The sequence below is a fragment of the Grampus griseus genome, assembly GCF_964374135.1.
Source record: "Grampus griseus genome assembly, chromosome: X".
NCBI lineage: Eukaryota > Metazoa > Chordata > Mammalia > Artiodactyla > Delphinidae > Grampus > Grampus griseus.
In genome coordinates, this window is record NC_138999.1 from 63,722,102 (window position 1) to 63,739,832 (window position 17,731).

Consider the following 17,731-nt stretch of genomic DNA (forward strand, 5'->3'; position numbering starts at 1 on the left):
CTCCCTCCTACAGGTTCAGGTCCCATCCCGATTCCCTTTTCCTTTTTTTCTTTTTTCTTTTGCCCTACCCAAGTACATGGGGAGTTTCTTGCCTTTTGGGAGGTCTGAGTTCTTCTGCCAGCGTTCAGTAGGTGTTCTGTAGGAGTTGTTCCACATGTAGATATATTTTTGATGTATTTGTGAGGAGGAAGGTGATCTCCACATCTTACTCTTCCGCCATCTTGAAGCTCCTCTCCTCTATTATTATTTTATTCTCTCTATTCCTCCCTTCAGTGTTGTTAATATGTGCTTGATATATTTAGATGCTTTAATGTTAGATGCATATATATTTACAACTGTCATATCCTCTTGATGAATTTACCTTTTTAGTATTATATAATGATCTACTTTGTCTCCACTTATGGCTGTTGACTTAAAGTCTATTTGCCTGATATATTGTAGATATCCTTGATCTCTTTTAGCTTCCATTTGCATGGAATATCTTTTTCCATCCCTTCACTTTAAGCTCATATGTATCCTTAAATCTTAAATGAGTCTCTTATAGGCATGTAACTGTGTCTTGCTGTTTTTTTAATCCATTCAGCTACTCTATGTCTTTTGACTGGAGAATTTAACCAATTAACATTAGAAGTAATAATTGATAGGTAAGGATGCACTATACTAGTTTGTTAATTGTTTTCTGGCTGTTTTGTAGTTCCTTTATTCATCCTAAGTGTTTTCCTTTGTGGTTTGATTTCCTGTAGTAGTGTACTTTTATTTCCTTTTCTTTATCTTTTGTGTATCTGCTAGAGATTTTTGGGGGGGTTACCATGGAGCTTACATAAAACATCTTATATTTATAACATTCTATTTGAAGCTGTTAAGAAGTTAACTTCCACTGCATACATAAACACTATCATATTACTTCCTCCCCAACATTTTATGCGTTTGATTTCTCAATTTACATCACTTTATAGTGTATCCATTAAAAATATTTTACTCATAGTTATTTTTAATACTTTGTTTTTTAATCTTTATACCAGAGTTAAAAGTGATTTACACACCACCATTACAGTATTACAGTACTTTGAATTGTTCTATATATTAACCATTACCAGTGCATTTTTGTTTTACTTTCATAGGTTTTCACATTACTAATTGTCATCTTGTCATTTCATCTCCAACATTTCTTGTAAGGCACTTCTCCTAGGGATGAACTCCTTCAGGTTTTGTTTGGTGGAAAACTAACTCTCCTTCATTTCTGAAGGATGGCTTTGCTGGGTAAGACAACCTTTGTAAAAATGCTTGTAGTTTTTTCTACAAGCATTTTTAATATATCATTCCACTCTGTCCTGGCCTGCTAGATTTCTTCTCAGAAATCCACTGATGGCCTTATGCAGTTTCCCTTGTGATTGACCACTCTTTCTCTTTTTCTGCTTTCAAAACTCCTTGTCTTTGACTTTTGAAAGTTTGATTATAGTATGTCCTGGTAAAGTCCTCTTTTGGTTGAAACTGGGGACTTTTGAGCTTCATGTGCCTGGATATCCATATCTCTCCCCAAATTTCTGAAATTTTCAGCCATTATTTATTTAAATAAGCTTTCTGCCCCTTTCTCTCTTCTCCTTTTATCTCCATAATGCATATATTCTTATGCTTGATGGTGTCTCATAAGTCCCATGAACTGTCTTCACCCTTTCATTCTTTTTTCTTTTTGTTCCTCTAACTGGATAATTTCATATTACCTATGCTTGAGTTTTCAGGCTCTTTCTTCCGCTTCATCAAATCTGTTGTTGGTACTCTCTATATTATTTTTCCTTTCATTCATTGTATTTTTCAGCTCCAGAATTGTTTTTGTTCTTTTTTTAATGGTTTATCTCTATTTGTTTAACTTCTTGTTTTGTTCCTGATTTCGTTGTCTATCTGTGTTCTCTTGTAAACTGCCAAGTTCCTTAAAATAATTATTTTGATTTTTTTTATAGATCTCTTTGCAGTTGCTTACCAGGATATTGTGCTCCTTTGGTGGTGTTAGTTTTCCTTGAGTGTTTGCATTTCTTGTATCATTGCATGGATGTGTTCACATTTGATGTAGCAACCACTTCTTCCAGAATTTATAGACTGGTTTCAGTGGGGAAAGCCCTTCATCTATTGGTGGGTACAAGTCTGACAGCTGGGTGGGATGAAGCAGTTCTTACTCCAGGGAAGGTGCAGTCTCTGTGCAGCTCTGTCAGCTGTCATCAGCATCAGCAAAGATTGAAGGAGACGTTGGTGGCCAAGGCTGTGGGTGTCTGCAGAAGAAGTGTGGGCTGTTGAGGTCTTCAGTGGTAACAGCTTCTGGGGTCCTCCTGATACCTTTTTCTAGCATGGTGGAAGTCATGGCTGAGGGGATCCTTCGAGGCCCTGGGTCCAGTTTGTGGACACACTTACTGTGGTTGTGTCTACGATGTTTGATGCATGGGTGCCTATGGAGGAGCAATGCAGAGAGTCTGGAATGGAGGCATGCGTGAAGCTACTGGAGTGGCTCAGGGGTCTAGGGAGGTGGTGGTGTTAGTGCCTGGGGCACAGGCAACCTCACTGCAGTGTTGGTAATGGTGTGCAAGGTGCATGCACTTGCAGAGTAGATATGGAGCTATGGTCTGGATAGCAGGCATGCGTGGTGCATGGATGAGCCTGCTACAGTAGTGGCTTGGGTGTCCCATGTTTGAGCACTTGTGAAGCAGCTAATGGACCTGGGTTCTAGAGGGCAGGTACACCCACTGCAGCAGTGCTCTGGTTTCTGTGGTGCAGGCACTTGCAGATTGGCTGTGGATACAGGGTCCAGAGCATGTGCTCATGGAGTGATAGTGTCTCTAGTGTCTGGGCCATGGGATACCCTGCAGTGTCAGTGGCTCTGGTGTCTGAGTTATTGGTGTATGTATAGTGGCCATGGAGCCAGTTTCTGGAGCATGGGCATGCATGGAGTCTGGTGGCAGGTGCTGGGGTCAGGTGGTAGGTACACATGGAGTGGCCATAGGTCTGGTGTCTAGGGCAAGCACAGTGTTGGGGGGGGTGGCAGCCCTGGTACTAAGGCAGCACAACAGCAGCTTCTTCTTGTAGAGAAGTCTCAGCAGTGTCTCACTCCCTGGGGAGTCTGTGGCAATGTTGGCTGTTGGTTACTTCAGTGGCAAAAGCTGACAGTATCCTCTACAGAGCAGGCTGCTGGGGTCCACACCAACAAACACTATGGAGTCCTCTGCTGTTAAAGCTACAGAAATTCATGGCTGTCATGGGAGCTGCTGAGATCCTCAGAAGCAAAAGTTGTGAGGATCCTCCACAGAGGAGACCAGTGGGGACTGCATGGGCATCTGCCGCAGGGCTGATACTGATAGCCTCTGCCCTGTTTCTTTGTTCTTAGCCCTCTTCAGATGTCTCTGCCATGCTGATTTCCCCAGCAATCCTTTCTGTGTGGTTATTCTCCATTTTTTCCCCACTGTGTTGTTGCAGGCTCTTAATTAGATACTTGAGCCCCCCCCAGGGATATTTTCATTTCTGTATAGCTGTCTGTTGTTTTTTGTGGGGGGGCGGGGATAGAGGCTGGTATCTCCTACTCTGCCATCTTTCTGACATCATTCAGTAGGTCTTTTTCTTCTTTGTGTCTTGTAACTGTTTTTGGCTTAAAACCTCTTCGTGTGATATTAATATGTCTACCCTTGCTCTCTTTTGATTACTATTTGCTTGGAATAACTTTTTCCATCCTTTTACTTTCAACCTATTTATGTCTTTGGCTCTAAAATGAGTCATTTGTAGACAGCATAAAGATAGATGATAATGTTTATCCATTATGCCAACGTCTGCCTTTTAATTGGATAGTTTAATCCATTTATATTTCAAATAATTACTCATAAGGAAGAACTTCTGCCATTTTCTATATAACCTATATCTCATGTTCCTCAATTCTTGCATTACTACCTTCCTTTGTGTTTTTTAAACATTTTATTTGAGTATAATTGATTTACAATGTTGTGTTAGTTTCAGGTGTACAGCAAAGTGATTCAGTTATACATATACATATATTCATTCTTTCTTTTCTCATATAGGTTATCACAGAATATTGAGTAGAGTTCCCTGTGCTATACAGTAGGTCCTTGTTGGTTATCTTATATGTAGTAGTGTGTGTATGTTCATCCCAAGCTCCTGATTTATCCCTCTCCACCATGTCTTCCCTTCAGTAACCATAAGTTTGTTTCCAATATCTGTGAGTCTGTCTCTGTTTTGTAAATAAGTTCATTTGCATCTTTTTTAAAATTAGAATCCACATATGAGAGATATCACATGATATTTGTCTTTCTCTGTGTTTAATTTTATTTTGTATGTGTACAATTTTGATCCCATAAATGGGAAAATTAAAACCAGTACTTTCCCTAATGTTTGGAGGCTGTTGAAACTTCTTCCATTGTTTTTTTTTTCCTACTTTGGAAACTAATCTGTTTCACAGTAGTCACATATTATAAATGCCTGATATGATTAGAATTTTTTATGCACCCTCCCAAATATTGCATGAAACACTTTCATTCAAGGGAACACAATTTGAAAATGATCAATTTAACTATTGTAATTTTTTCTAGTTGTCTCCTAGATTCTCACTGAGTCCTAAATTATTATAGTTTCATAGAATTGAAATAGATGAGTCCTCAGAATCCAAGTGTTTTCTTGTTTCTCTCAATCTATCACCAATACAGATAGTGGTTTCCTAGTCTTAAAGAGATCCATGGCTGGTGATTTCACAAACTGCTTCAATAGACTATCTTATTCTTAATTTACATTTATCACTACAAGTCCTTTTTAAAGATCACCCTGAATCTCTCTTTTGTAATGGAAGGTTATTTGCTCCTCTTTTTGCCCTATTCTTGCCTTATTGACATTTCTACTTTCCTCTGTTTTTAGCCTTTGTGAAGTAACCAGTATTCTTACCTTCTGGTTTGGCTGTTGTGGGAGTGTAAAAATAGACTTCCAGTAGGTCCAGGTAAAGAACACAAAGATGGCATGGTAGAATATGAGGTAGATAACTGAAATTTAAGAAAAAAAAATCAGTGTTTATATTTTCATCCATTTCTAAGAGTTCAGTAAGATGTAAATCTCAACAAATCTCTATTTTGTTTTCCTATTACCAAGTATTTTCTAGTATTATTATGAAAGGTTAATTCTTACCTTTTTCCCATGCAGTGACAGAAACAATTTATAATGCCAAATTTGGAACCAGAGACTTTCTGGAAGTCGCGTATTTTAAAAGTTGCCATGTGATTCTGGGAGTAAAGGGGAAATGTCCTTTATGACAATGTGGGGGAAGCTACTGTTGCCAATTGTCATTCTCTCTGCCACTGTGGGTACTGAAAGATAATAATGATAGTATTTGCACAGTGCTATAGAGTTTACAATGTGATTTCATAATATTATCCAATTTTATTTTTTCAACAAGTTTGTGAGATAGGTAACAGGATAAGGACAGTTGATTAACTATCAGGGGTAGTTGATTATCCGAAGTCACACAGCTACTATATAACATAGCCAGGTCTTAAACACAGGACTTCTGACTCTAAATCACAAGTTTTTGTTTCAGTAGCCCCAAAGACTATACACTTTTTTTTAAATATTTTTTATGTGGACCATTTTTAAAGTCTTTATTGAATTTGTTACAATATTACTTCTGTTTTTATATTATGTTTTTTTGGCTCCGAGGCATGTGGGATCTTAGCTCCCTGCCCAGGGACCGAACCCACACCGCCTGCATTGGAAAGCAAAGTCTTAACCACTGGACCGTCAGGGAAGTCCCCAAGACTACACACTTTTGAAATGTGAGTTGTACCTTTGAGACATTTGTGGCTCCCGACCACTTTTGTTTTTATATTCTTTGCCTCCTAGATCGCTCTTCTGATATGGGAAATTTCAGTATTCTTCAAAGAGGTCATTGTAAGACTGAAGGTCATTTTACTGTTTCATTGTGAGTCCTTGCATAGTAAGGTGTGATTACTTCAATCCATCAGGAAGACTCAAGGGAACGATGAGACTCAAGACCAAGTTAATAAGGCTGAGTCTCTCACATATTTATGACGGAATCGAAAAAAGCTGGCCCAGTGCTCCCAGTCCTGTGGTATAAGACCTTTTTAATGTGCTTGTTTTGAGTAATTATGAAATCTCATTTTGAAATTCAAGCAATAGAAAGTAAAAGTAAATGTCAACCACACACATATATCTAACCTCCCCCCTCTTCCTCCTAAGGCATAATACCTATTTTGTGTTTGATGTGTATCATTCCAGATCCTCTATTTGTATATGTTTATATAAGTATATAAACACAGTACACATATGGAATATGTGTGTATGTGTGTGCATGTGTATACATGCGTATACATTCTTGTGTGAATAAAAATGAATGCAGCAGATAGACTGTTTTGAATGCAGCAAGATCAGCACCAAAATGGGGAAAATAGGAAAATAATAATGCTTTACTATATATACTCAGACACATAAATGCTAAGGCTGTTGCTGTGGCAATTATCTAGCATACCTTTTTTCTTTAAAAAGCTATTGTTGGAAACTATGTTTAGTTTAAAAAGACACTATTTTCTGTAATATCTTTTATATCAATTGAAAAGCATTTTAGTTGGTAGAAGGGGGTGATGGGGAGATGGGTGCACCTTTCAATTACATACTATTATTCAAATAGAAATATCAGCTGTAGCTTTAGCAATTGAAAGAGTCCTCACTAAAATTCCCATTTTGGCTCAATATAGAAAACCCCAGATTATGATCAGGGGAAAATTGTCAACTAGATAGTCACTTCTCCCTTTGAATGGGATACCTAGTAAAGAGGTCTTGACTCTAATATTTGACTTCACTGCTTTACTTTACTTTCACTGCCTTAAAAGTTCTAACAAAGAGCTGAACCTTGTCTCTCAGCTATTTGAAGGAATGTTTGGAGAGAATGGGGTTAGAGGCCCATAGGTTGTAATCAAGGAGCTAGGGACAATTCACAAGAATATAAGATTGGCTCAAGAGTTGTTTCTATGATTTAGTCACCCCTAGGAGAATACAAGATTTTCTAAATAGTTGTTTCTAAGGTTTAGCCAGCTACCCCCAGGAGTCTCTCTGATGGTGAAATCAAATTCTAGAGCCAAAACATGGCATCATGTTTTGAAAGAGCATGGTTTTCCTTATTGATACCAACTTCAAAAGTTAGGGTTGTCTCCAAGTATACTAATTTCCCCTAGCTACCCATCAGATATCTACCACTCATCAATTTATATAAACTTTTATGAAGCTGATTATGTCTTCAGTCTATACCAATTCTGGGGGGTGGTAAGTCTCAAAAGTTTGTCAGCCACTGTGCAAAAGCAGGGCTTCATTTTAGTTGCCTTAAACTATTTTTCACTTTCAAAGAGTTTTCTAGTCCTGTGTATTGGAGTTTGGTAAACAACACAAAGCTAACAAGATATATAGCCTTCGTATGTTTACAATCTTGGATTATAGCCCCTTTCAGTTTTTGTTTTTCCATGCTGAAGAGGCCTCTCTTTTTGGTCCGCTTTGGATATATATATATGTGTGTGTATATATATATATATATATATATATATATATATATATATATATCCACATACATACACACACACACACACACACACACACAAACAACAACCACCTTGTCAGGTTGTGAGAACTAATTGACTTAAATACGGAAGTATCTCACATACTCTAAGGACTTAATTAACATCAGCTTTCTTCCTCTCCCATCCTTCCTCTTAAATCTTAGTGATCTGTTTTCTGACATATGGTGGTAAAAATTACACAGACTTCAGGGACAGACACACCATGGTTTTGTTCAAAAAGAGAAAAGTGGTTTGTTTCCAGTCCTCTTCTTGATAATATCTACTTAACATTTCATTGATTCATTCATCTTGGGGATAAAGAAGTACACAGAGCAACATTCATTGGGGAATTATCTTTGTCTACTTTCCTGGTTTAAAATGGATAGTTGAGATGTCATCATTCTGTATGTATCATATGGATTAAGTATAGCCCAAAGCCCCCATGTTGTCAGGGATATTCACAGAGGACACTGAAGCAGAACAGAGACACTTTACTGTCTTTATGGTGGCTAGGGATTTGTGAGCCAATTTTTCACTGGCTGGGGAAGTGGTAGAGTTTGTCAAAATTCCAGCTTGGTTCCCTCAGAATCTATTTCCTTTTGTTTATACAACCAATAAGAGCTCTACCTCATTAATATGATGTTGACTTGATTTATCTTAGTATTATAAAATTTTAGATTAGAAAGAGCCCTTGGATGTCATTTGGTCCAGCAGTCTCCATGATGAATAAATCTGCTTTGCATTATCCCTAACAATTGGTCACCCAACTTTCATTTGAACACCTGAAGTCACGGGAAACTTATCAACTCTCGGGCAGTCCATTCTATCGCTGGATAACTCTGATTGTTAGACATATCTTTGTCATATTAAACAGAAATATGCTTCCTGGTAATGCCCTCCTGTTGATCCTAATTTTTTTCCCATGGAGAGGAATCATATTTTCTTAAAAACATAGAGACTTGTATCTAGACATTTAAAGATCTCTTACAACTCAATAATAAGACAAACAATTCAAAAAAATTTGGCAGAAGACTTGGACACTTCATAAAAGAAGATATACAGATGGCAAACGAGCACATGAAAAGATGGTTATCATTAGTCATTACAGAGGGTAAATTAAAACCATAGGAGATACCACTTCATACACAAAAAACCTGACAACACTAAGTGACAGTGAAGATACAGAGCCACTGGACTTCTCATATCACTGATGGAGATATAAAATGGTAGGACTGCTTTGGAAAACAGTTTGGCAGTTTCTTATAAAGATAAACATAAAATTACCACAGAACCCAGCAATCCTACTCCTAGGTATTTACCCAAAAGAAATAAAAACACACATTTCCACAAAGGCCTGTACATGTATATTCTTATCAATTTTATTTATAATAGCCAAAAACTGAAAACAACCCAAATGCTCATCAGCTGATGAATGAATAAGCAAACTGTAGTACATTTATTATACAGAACACTACTCAGCAATAAAAAGGAACAAACTACTCATACATGCACTGACAAGGATGAATCTTAAATGCATACTGCTAAATAAAGAAGCCAGATACAAAAAGCTATGCATTGTAATATTCAATTTATATGACATTCTGAAAAAGGTAAAACTATAGGGACAGAAAACTGATTATTGGTTGCCAGGGTGGAAAGTCAGAGAACTCTGGGGAAAGGCGATATTTTGAGGGTAATGTAAATATTCTATATCTTGATGGTAGTGGTGTTTACATCATTGTATACATTTGTCAAAACTCAACAACCTGTACACTAATAAGGTGTGATTCTTATTGTATGTAAATCGTATCTCAATAAACCTGACAAAAACAAAAAACAAAGAGATTTTAAAATGGGCCTTTTCCAAGGTAAAGTGATGCAGCCACAAGCCAAGGAACAAAGGCAGTCACTGGAAGCTGGAAAAGATAAGATTCGGAATCTCCTCTTGAGCCTCTGGAGGGAGCATGGCCTGCCGATGCCTTGATTTCAGACTTTTGCCCTCCAGGTCCATGAAAGTATAAATTTCTGTTGGTTTATGTCACTATGCTTATAGTAATTAGTAATGGCAGCCCTAGCAAACTAATATACTCACTATACTCAGTTTTCTCATCTGTAAATGGGCATATGATAATACTTACTTTATAGGGCTGTAAATGAGAATTAAATGAATCAATATACCTAAGGCACATTAGAGCAGTAGCTGGCACACATTAAGTGCACTTGAAGTAGTATTTATTATGACTCTTTAATAGTTAAGTGACCTTAGTTATCTTTAGCCTCCAGTCCCTTCACCTGTTAACTGATAATAATCAAAATATTTAGTTTAACACCCAAAGAAAATAAATAAGTAAATAAGAAAATAAATAAATAAGAGATTACATGGGCCTTTTCCTTTGATGTCTTTTCATCATAGATTTTCTAAAAGTTAGCTATTTATTCTTACTTCCAGTGTAATATTCTTATTTTCCTCATAGCCACATTTAAATGTGTTAGAAGTTATAGGCTGTATGACTGAAAACAGTGTTGACAGGTACACAGCTAGGGTAGGAAGCAAAATCATGTCTCTGAAACCTAGCATTGGCTGAACTCTGGATGATCTTTCCTCACACACATAGACCTCACCATTTTGGCTCCATACATGCCTGCACCAAATGGTAGCCAGATACAAGTGGGGGCTGCAGGAGACATATTGGGAAGGGCACAGGAGCATGGAAGTTCCAGCCCAGCCAACTGGGGAGGAGCAAATTGAAGCTTGGGAGAGTCGTATCTTTGAAATGGTACATCTAGATGTAGCTATAGCAAAAGAGACTTGTCAAAATGTAAGGGAGGAAAATCACTTTTTAAAACATTTATCAAGCGGTGTGTACTATACACACCACTGAATCTTGCTTCATCCTTAACCTCTACAGTGACTACAAAGGACTTACACTTTCTATTTTATCCACTTCTATACTGTTTGCATTTTATGAGGTTCTATTACCTTTATCATCAAGAAAAACAATAAAGTTTTGTTTTCTAAGTTCATCATTGAGGAATGGTTAAATAAATCATAGTATCAATATATCCATACCATGGAATAATTTGAGGTCATTAAAAAAATGAAATATGTTTGTATATACTAATATGGAAAGACATCTATGATATATTATTAAGTGAAAAAAGTAAATCATAGGAAAATATGCCCAGTGTCATCCAGATTAAAAAACAACCAATCCTAAACAAATTATACAAATCCATAATCATATGTTTATATGTAAATACAGAGAGAAAGATCTAGAAGAATACAAATCAAACCAAATATACTAGTTATCTGTGAATAGACATTGATAGGGGAGGGGAGAGTGTGAGGAGGACATTATTTTTTAATCTTACATATTTTTGTTTAGTTTGAATTTTCAATAAGCCTTATTTTTGTAACAAAATTATATTGATATAAATCAGCAAATTGATACTAATTATTATAATTATATATAATTATTATAATTACACTAATATTAACATCAACATAGTATTCTTCTAGAAGTGGGTTAGCCCATAAAGAGAGCTTTTGTCTGGTTCCCAAATCCTCATTACAAAGTAATTTTACAATAATAAATATAAAATAGTGTATTATACCCATGCACTTATGGTCAATTAATCTACAACAAAGGAGGCCAGAATATGTAAAAGAATGAAATTAGAACATTCTCTAACAGCATACACAAAAATAAACTCAAAATGGATTAAAGACCTAAATGTAAAACTGGATACCATAAAACTCCTAGAGCATAAAAAAAAAAGGCAAAGCACTCTCTGACATAAATCGCAGCAATATCTTTTTGGATCCGTCTCCTAGAGTAATGGAAATAAAATCAAAAATAAACGGACCTAATTAAACTTAAAAGCTTTTGGACAGCAAAGGAAACCATAAACAAAACAAGAAGTTAACTTACAGAATGGAGAAGATATTTGCAAACAATGCGACCAACAAGAGATTAATCTCCAAAGCATAGACACAGCTCATAAAGCTCAATATAAAAAAAAAAAAACAACCAAAAGACGGGCAGAAGATCTAAATAGATATTTCTCCAAAGAAGTCATATAGATGGCCAAAAGGCACATGAAAAGATGTTCAACGTCACTAATTAGAGAAATGCAAATCAAAACTACAATGAGGGCTTCCCTGGTGGCGCAGTGGTTGAGAATCTGCCTGCCAATGCAGGGGACACGGGTTCGAGCCCTGGTCTGGGAAGATCCCACATACCGTGGAGCAACTAGCCCCGTGAGCCATAATTACTGAGCCTGCGCGTCTGGAGCCTGTGCTCCACAACAAGAGAGGCTGCGATAGTGAGCGGCCCGCGCACCGCGATGAGGAGTGGCCCCCACTTGCCGCAACTGGAGAAAGCCTCGCACAGAAATGAAGAGCCAACATAGCCATAAATAAATAAATTAATTAAAAAAAAAACTACAATGAGGTATCACACACCAGTCAGAATGGCCATCATCGAAAAGTTTACAAAAATAAATGTTAGAGAGGGTGTGGAGAAAAAGGAACCCTCCTACATTGTTGGTGGGAATGTAAATTGGTACAGCCACTATGGAGAACAGTATGGAGGTTCCTTAAAAAACTAAAATTAGAGATACCATATGATCCTGCAATCCCACTCCTGGGCATATATCCAGAGAAAACTCTAATTTGAAAAGATACATGCACCCCAATATTCATAGCAGCACTATTTACAATAGCCAAGACATGGAAGCAACCTAAGTGTCCATCGACAGATGAATGGATAAAGAAGATGTGGTATATATACACAATGGAATACTCAGCCATAAAAAAGAATGAAATAATGCCATTTGCAGCAACATGAATGGACCTAGAGATTATCATACTAAGTGAAGTAAGCCAGACAAATATCATATGATATTGCTTATATGTGGAATCTAAAAAAATTGATACACTTGAACTTATTTACAAAACAGAAATAGACTCACAGACATAGAAAACAAACTTATGGTTACCAAAGGGGAAAGGGTGGAAGGGATAAATTAGGAGTTTGGGATTCAAATATACACACTACTATATATAAAATAGGTAACCAACAAGGACCTACTGTATAGCACAGGGAACGATACTAAATATCTTGTAATAACTTATAATGGAAGAGAATGTAAAAAAAAGTATATATACATATGTGTGTGTGTGTGTGTGTGTGTGTGTGTGTGTGTGTATAACTGAATCTCTTTGCTGTACACTTGAAACTAACATAACATTGTAAACCAACTATATTTCAATAAAAAAAGAATATAAAATGGAGAAAAGACAGTCTCTTCAATAAGTGGGCCTAGGACAGCTGGACGGCTACATGTGAAAGAATGAAATTAGAACATTTTCTCACACCATATACAAAAAGAAACTCAAAATGAGTTAGGTGAATAAACTCACCTAAATGTGACTGGCAACCATAAAACTCCTAGAAGAGAATGTAGGCAGAACACTCTGACATAAATCATAGTAATATTTTTTTGGATCTGTCTCCTAAGGCAAAGGAAACAAAAGCAAAAATAAACAAATGGGACCTAATTTAAATTATAAGCTTTGCACAGCAAATGAAACCATCAACAAAATGAAAAGACAGCCTACTGAATGGGAGAAAATATTTGCAAATGATAAGGGGTTAATATCCAAAATACATAAACAGCTCATACAACTCAATATCAAACAATTAAAAAATAGGCAGAAGACCTGAATATTCATTTTCCTAAAGAAGACATACAGATGGCCAACAGGCACATGAAAAGATGTTCAACATTGTTAATCATCAGAGAAATTCAAATCAAAACCATAATGTCACCTCACAACTGTCGGAATGGCTATCATCAAAACGAACACAAATAACAAATGTTGGTGAAGATGTGGAGAAAAGGGAACCCTCATACACTGTTGGTGGGAATGTAAATTGGTGCATCCACTGTGGAAAACAGTATGGAGGTTTCTCAGAAAACTAAAAATAGAACTACCATATGATTCGGCAATTCCACTCCTGGGTATATATCCAAAGAAAACAGAAACACTAATTCAAAAAGATACAGGCACCCCAATATTCATAGCAGCATTATTTACAATAGTCAAGATATGGAAGCAACCTAAGTATCCATCAACAGACAAACAGATATAGATGTGGTATACACACACACACACACACACACACACACACACACGCACACACACAATGGAATACTACTCAGCCATAAAAAAGAATGAAATTTTGCCATTTGAAACAACATGGATGGACCTGGAGGGTATTATGCTTAGTAAAATAAGTCAGACAGAGAAAAACAGATACTGTATGTTATCACTTATATGTGGAATCTAAAAAATAAAACAAACTAGTGAATATAGCAAAAAAGAAACAGACTCACAGGTATAGAGAACAATCTAGTGGTTACCAGTGGGGAGAGGGAAGAGGGAAGGGGCAAGATAGGGGTAGAGGATAAAGCGGCACAAACTACTATGTATAAAATAAATAAGCAACAAGGATATATTGTATAGCTAGCACAGAGAATAACTGAACTATAAACTGAGCATAATCTATAAAAATTTTGAATCACTCTGTTGTACACCTGACACTAATATAATATTGTAAATCAACTATACTGTAATTTAAAAAAAAGGAAAATAAGAACGACAACAACAAAATAAATTGAAGATTCCCTATACAGTATGGAGGTGAATATAAAAGATCATATTGTGGCCCAAAGTTTTCCTCCCAATGCCCTCTCACCCTGATGGTGTCTAATATACCACCAATAAATTAAGGTTAGTATAATAAAAAAAACTGACACAAAGCAGAGTTTTCAAGTGGAAACCTGAATAAGTTCTTTTATTAGTTTGCTAGGGCTGCCATGAAAAGTACTACAGACTAAGTGGCTTAAACAACAGAAATTTTCTTTCTCACAATTTTGGAGGTTGGAAGTCCAAGATCAAGGTGTCGACAAGGTTGTTTCTTCTGAGGCCTCTCCTCTTGGTTTGTAGATGGTGATCTTCTCCCTGTCTCTTCACATGGTCTTCTCTCTGTGTGTGTCTTTTTCCTAATTTCCTCTTCTTATAAGGACACCAGTCATATTGATTAGGGCCCACCCTAGTGACCTCATTTTCATTTAATTACCTCTTTAAAGACCCTACCTCCAAATATGGTCACATCCTAAGTCACTGGAGGTTAGGATTTCAACATATGAATTTTGAGGGGACACAATTCAGCCCATAACAGTTCTATTATTTAGGAATTGCACCTATTTCTAAAATGGTAAATAATTACAATCATTTTTAACTTTAAATGGGAAACTAGAGAATTTAGTATGCAAACCATTCAAAATACAAATGAATTCTCAGATAATGAGTTAAATGTTTGCTTAAAATGATTGATGGTCCTTTTTGAAGATGAACAACTGTGGTCAATACATTACTCTTGATTACATATGGATTGCCTGACAGATTGTGCCTAATCTCATTTCTAAATTCATCCCTTAGCCTTACCAATCCTTGAACTCTACCAAATTCTTAACCTCTAGTTTATCCCATAGCCTCACTTTAGGAGTAGAGGAGGGAAGACCTTCTACTCAAGATCTTCAAAATACAGACAGTAAGATGCTGAATGAGATCATCCATGCAAAACACTCTTATGAAAGCAAATATTGTGTTTTCTAGTATGGTCTATGGAAGAACAGATGGACTCATGTCTTAAAGAATTTCTGAGTCCTGTATAATCAAGGATGACATAATATATAATATTCTGGACTGTGGTTCAGATGATCTGAGCTTTAGTCCTTTCTGTGCACTAGAATCAGCATGACTAGGTCAAAATATTTTACTTCTTTGGGTCTCAGTTGTTCTACTTACAAAATATGAGTGCAAGGATTTTGACAATATATTTACGAGGGTAGTAGTTGGAATTATAGTCCTGAAATATGTTATCCTTCTTAGAAGAAAGATATTTTAGGTCCTTTCCAATGTTAATAACAATAGTATCTATTACTACTTATTTTGTACTTATCATATGCCATGCACTATGCCAAGAGACTTACATACATCATTTCATTTAGTGCTTTAAACCATGAAAGGTAGGTATTGTTATTCCAATTTTACAGAGGAAGAAAGTGAAACTTAGCTTAAGTTCCCCAAGGTCATATATATAGTAAGTGGCAAAGTCAATATTTGATCCCTGGTACATCTAACACCGAAGTCTGCTAATTTGCTACTTAACAGTGCATTAGAGATTGAAATTTATCAGGAACTGCATTAGTTTCCTAGGGCTGTCATAAAAAATTATCACAAACTGGGTGGCTTAAAACAACATAAATTTATTCTCTTACAGTTTTGGAGGCAAGAAGTCTGAAATTAAAGTATAGGCAAGGCCATGTCCTCTCTGAAGGCTCCAGGGGAGGATGCTTCCTTGTCTCTTCCTAGCTTCTGGCCATTTCTGGCAATCCTTGGTGTTCCTTTGTGGCAACAAAACTCTTATCTCTGCTTCTGTCTTCACATGGCTATCTTCTCTCTGTGTGTATCTGTGTATCCAAATTTCCCTCTTCTTATAAGGACACCAGCCATAAGGCCCACCCTAATCCAATGTGACCTCATCTTAACTTGATTGCATCTGCAAAGATCCTATTTTTAAATAAATTCACATTCACAGGTTTTGGGTGGACATGAATTTTGGAGGGACACTCTTCAACCCAGTAGAGGAACCATTAAGCAGACAAGAAATGGAAAAACTTTTGCAGTATGTTTGACTATGGTTTTCCTAAGCTGTGAATAATGAATAAAAGGTTACGTGAATTGAGGCTTTCATGTCTTTGTCCCTTATATTTTCTTTGCTATGCCAAATAATGTTCCTACTGGCAGTCATGTTGTACTGTATTCTAAGTTAGTAGTGTAGTATAATTTGAAACAAGTCACAGATTCACATGGTTAGAACTGTGGTTATTCACATGGTTAGATACTCATTAGGCCTGTTGGTCTGCTTCTAGGCAAGGCTCACTGATTCATGCCAGATAGTTGGGTGCCTGATACTTTCTGAATATTTTTCATGGCATCTGCTAGTAACCTGCCCTAGTGTTCAGAAGCTCTTTTCAAGTCTAACTTTCAAACTTCTGGCTACAATTGAATCTAATTTTAGTTTATGGATTCTACTGTCTTGAGAATCCTGACATAAAATGTTACAATGAGATTGTTAATACTTAACATTTACAAAGCAATTTAATGCTGCATATTTTACTCCTATATACTTTTACTCCTGCTAGCTTACAGTAAATCTGTAAGATGTTATTAAACTAGCCTTATTTTACAGAAATTGAAGTTCAGAGAAGTTGAGTTACTTACCAAAGGTCATAGAGCTAGTAAATGATAGAGCTGGAACTCCAACCCACATCTTCTGTCCCTAAATCCTGTGCTTTGCCCCGTTATACCCCACTTCAGAATAAAGAAGCAAAGTCTAATCTTATTTTTTTAGTGTTATGATAAATTTAAGAGCTATCAGGAGAGAAGTGCTTTGGAATTACAGAATTCTAGAGTCAGAGGGACCTTAAAATTGTACATTGTGGTAACAGTTTCCTAAAGAGATCAAATTCTGGTAACTGGATTGATGCTATTAGAAAGGCTTTGAACTGAGTTTGGCTTACAAATGACACTCTACACTGGTGTGGTTGAGTTCATTGACAACACACAAGAAATGAAAATATACTACTTTGGACACTAGAAAAATGATCATTTGAGCATCAATTTTCTGAGTAAGGAGGTCAACTAAGCAAATGAAATGAGGGAGTTGTAGACTAAAAAGTAAAAAGAACAAGTATAGGTTTGCTTAACAGCATGGACTTTGAAGTCAGGTAGTTCTGGGTTTGCATCCTACCATTTACTAGCTAGATGACCTGGGATAAGTTACTTAATCTCTCTAAACTTCAGTTTCCTTCTCAATAAAATGGATATAAGAATGTCTACATCATTGTGTTGACGTAAATATTGAAAGATTATACACACACACACACACACACACACACACAATACTTAGCAGGGTACTCTGCACAATAAGTTGTAGTTTCCAATAATAATAACAATATTATTGTCATTATTCCTATTATGGTGGAGCATCATCTAA

At 36.4% G+C, this 17,731-nt stretch overlaps 1 protein-coding gene across 2 annotated transcripts in view; it reads right to left on the reverse strand.

Moving 5' to 3' along the window:
* Positions 1–17,731, reverse strand: part of ZDHHC15 (zDHHC palmitoyltransferase 15) — a gene marked incomplete at both ends in the record, with an annotated part of 102,230 nt that overhangs the window by 73,008 nt on the left and 11,491 nt on the right. For both annotated transcript variants that reach the window (XM_082681677.1, XM_082681676.1), the window contains one exon: positions 4,927–5,021. In XM_082681677.1, the coding sequence (XP_082537803.1) occupies positions 4,927–5,021 (95 nt within the window). The remainder of the gene's footprint in view (positions 1–4,926; positions 5,022–17,731) is intronic.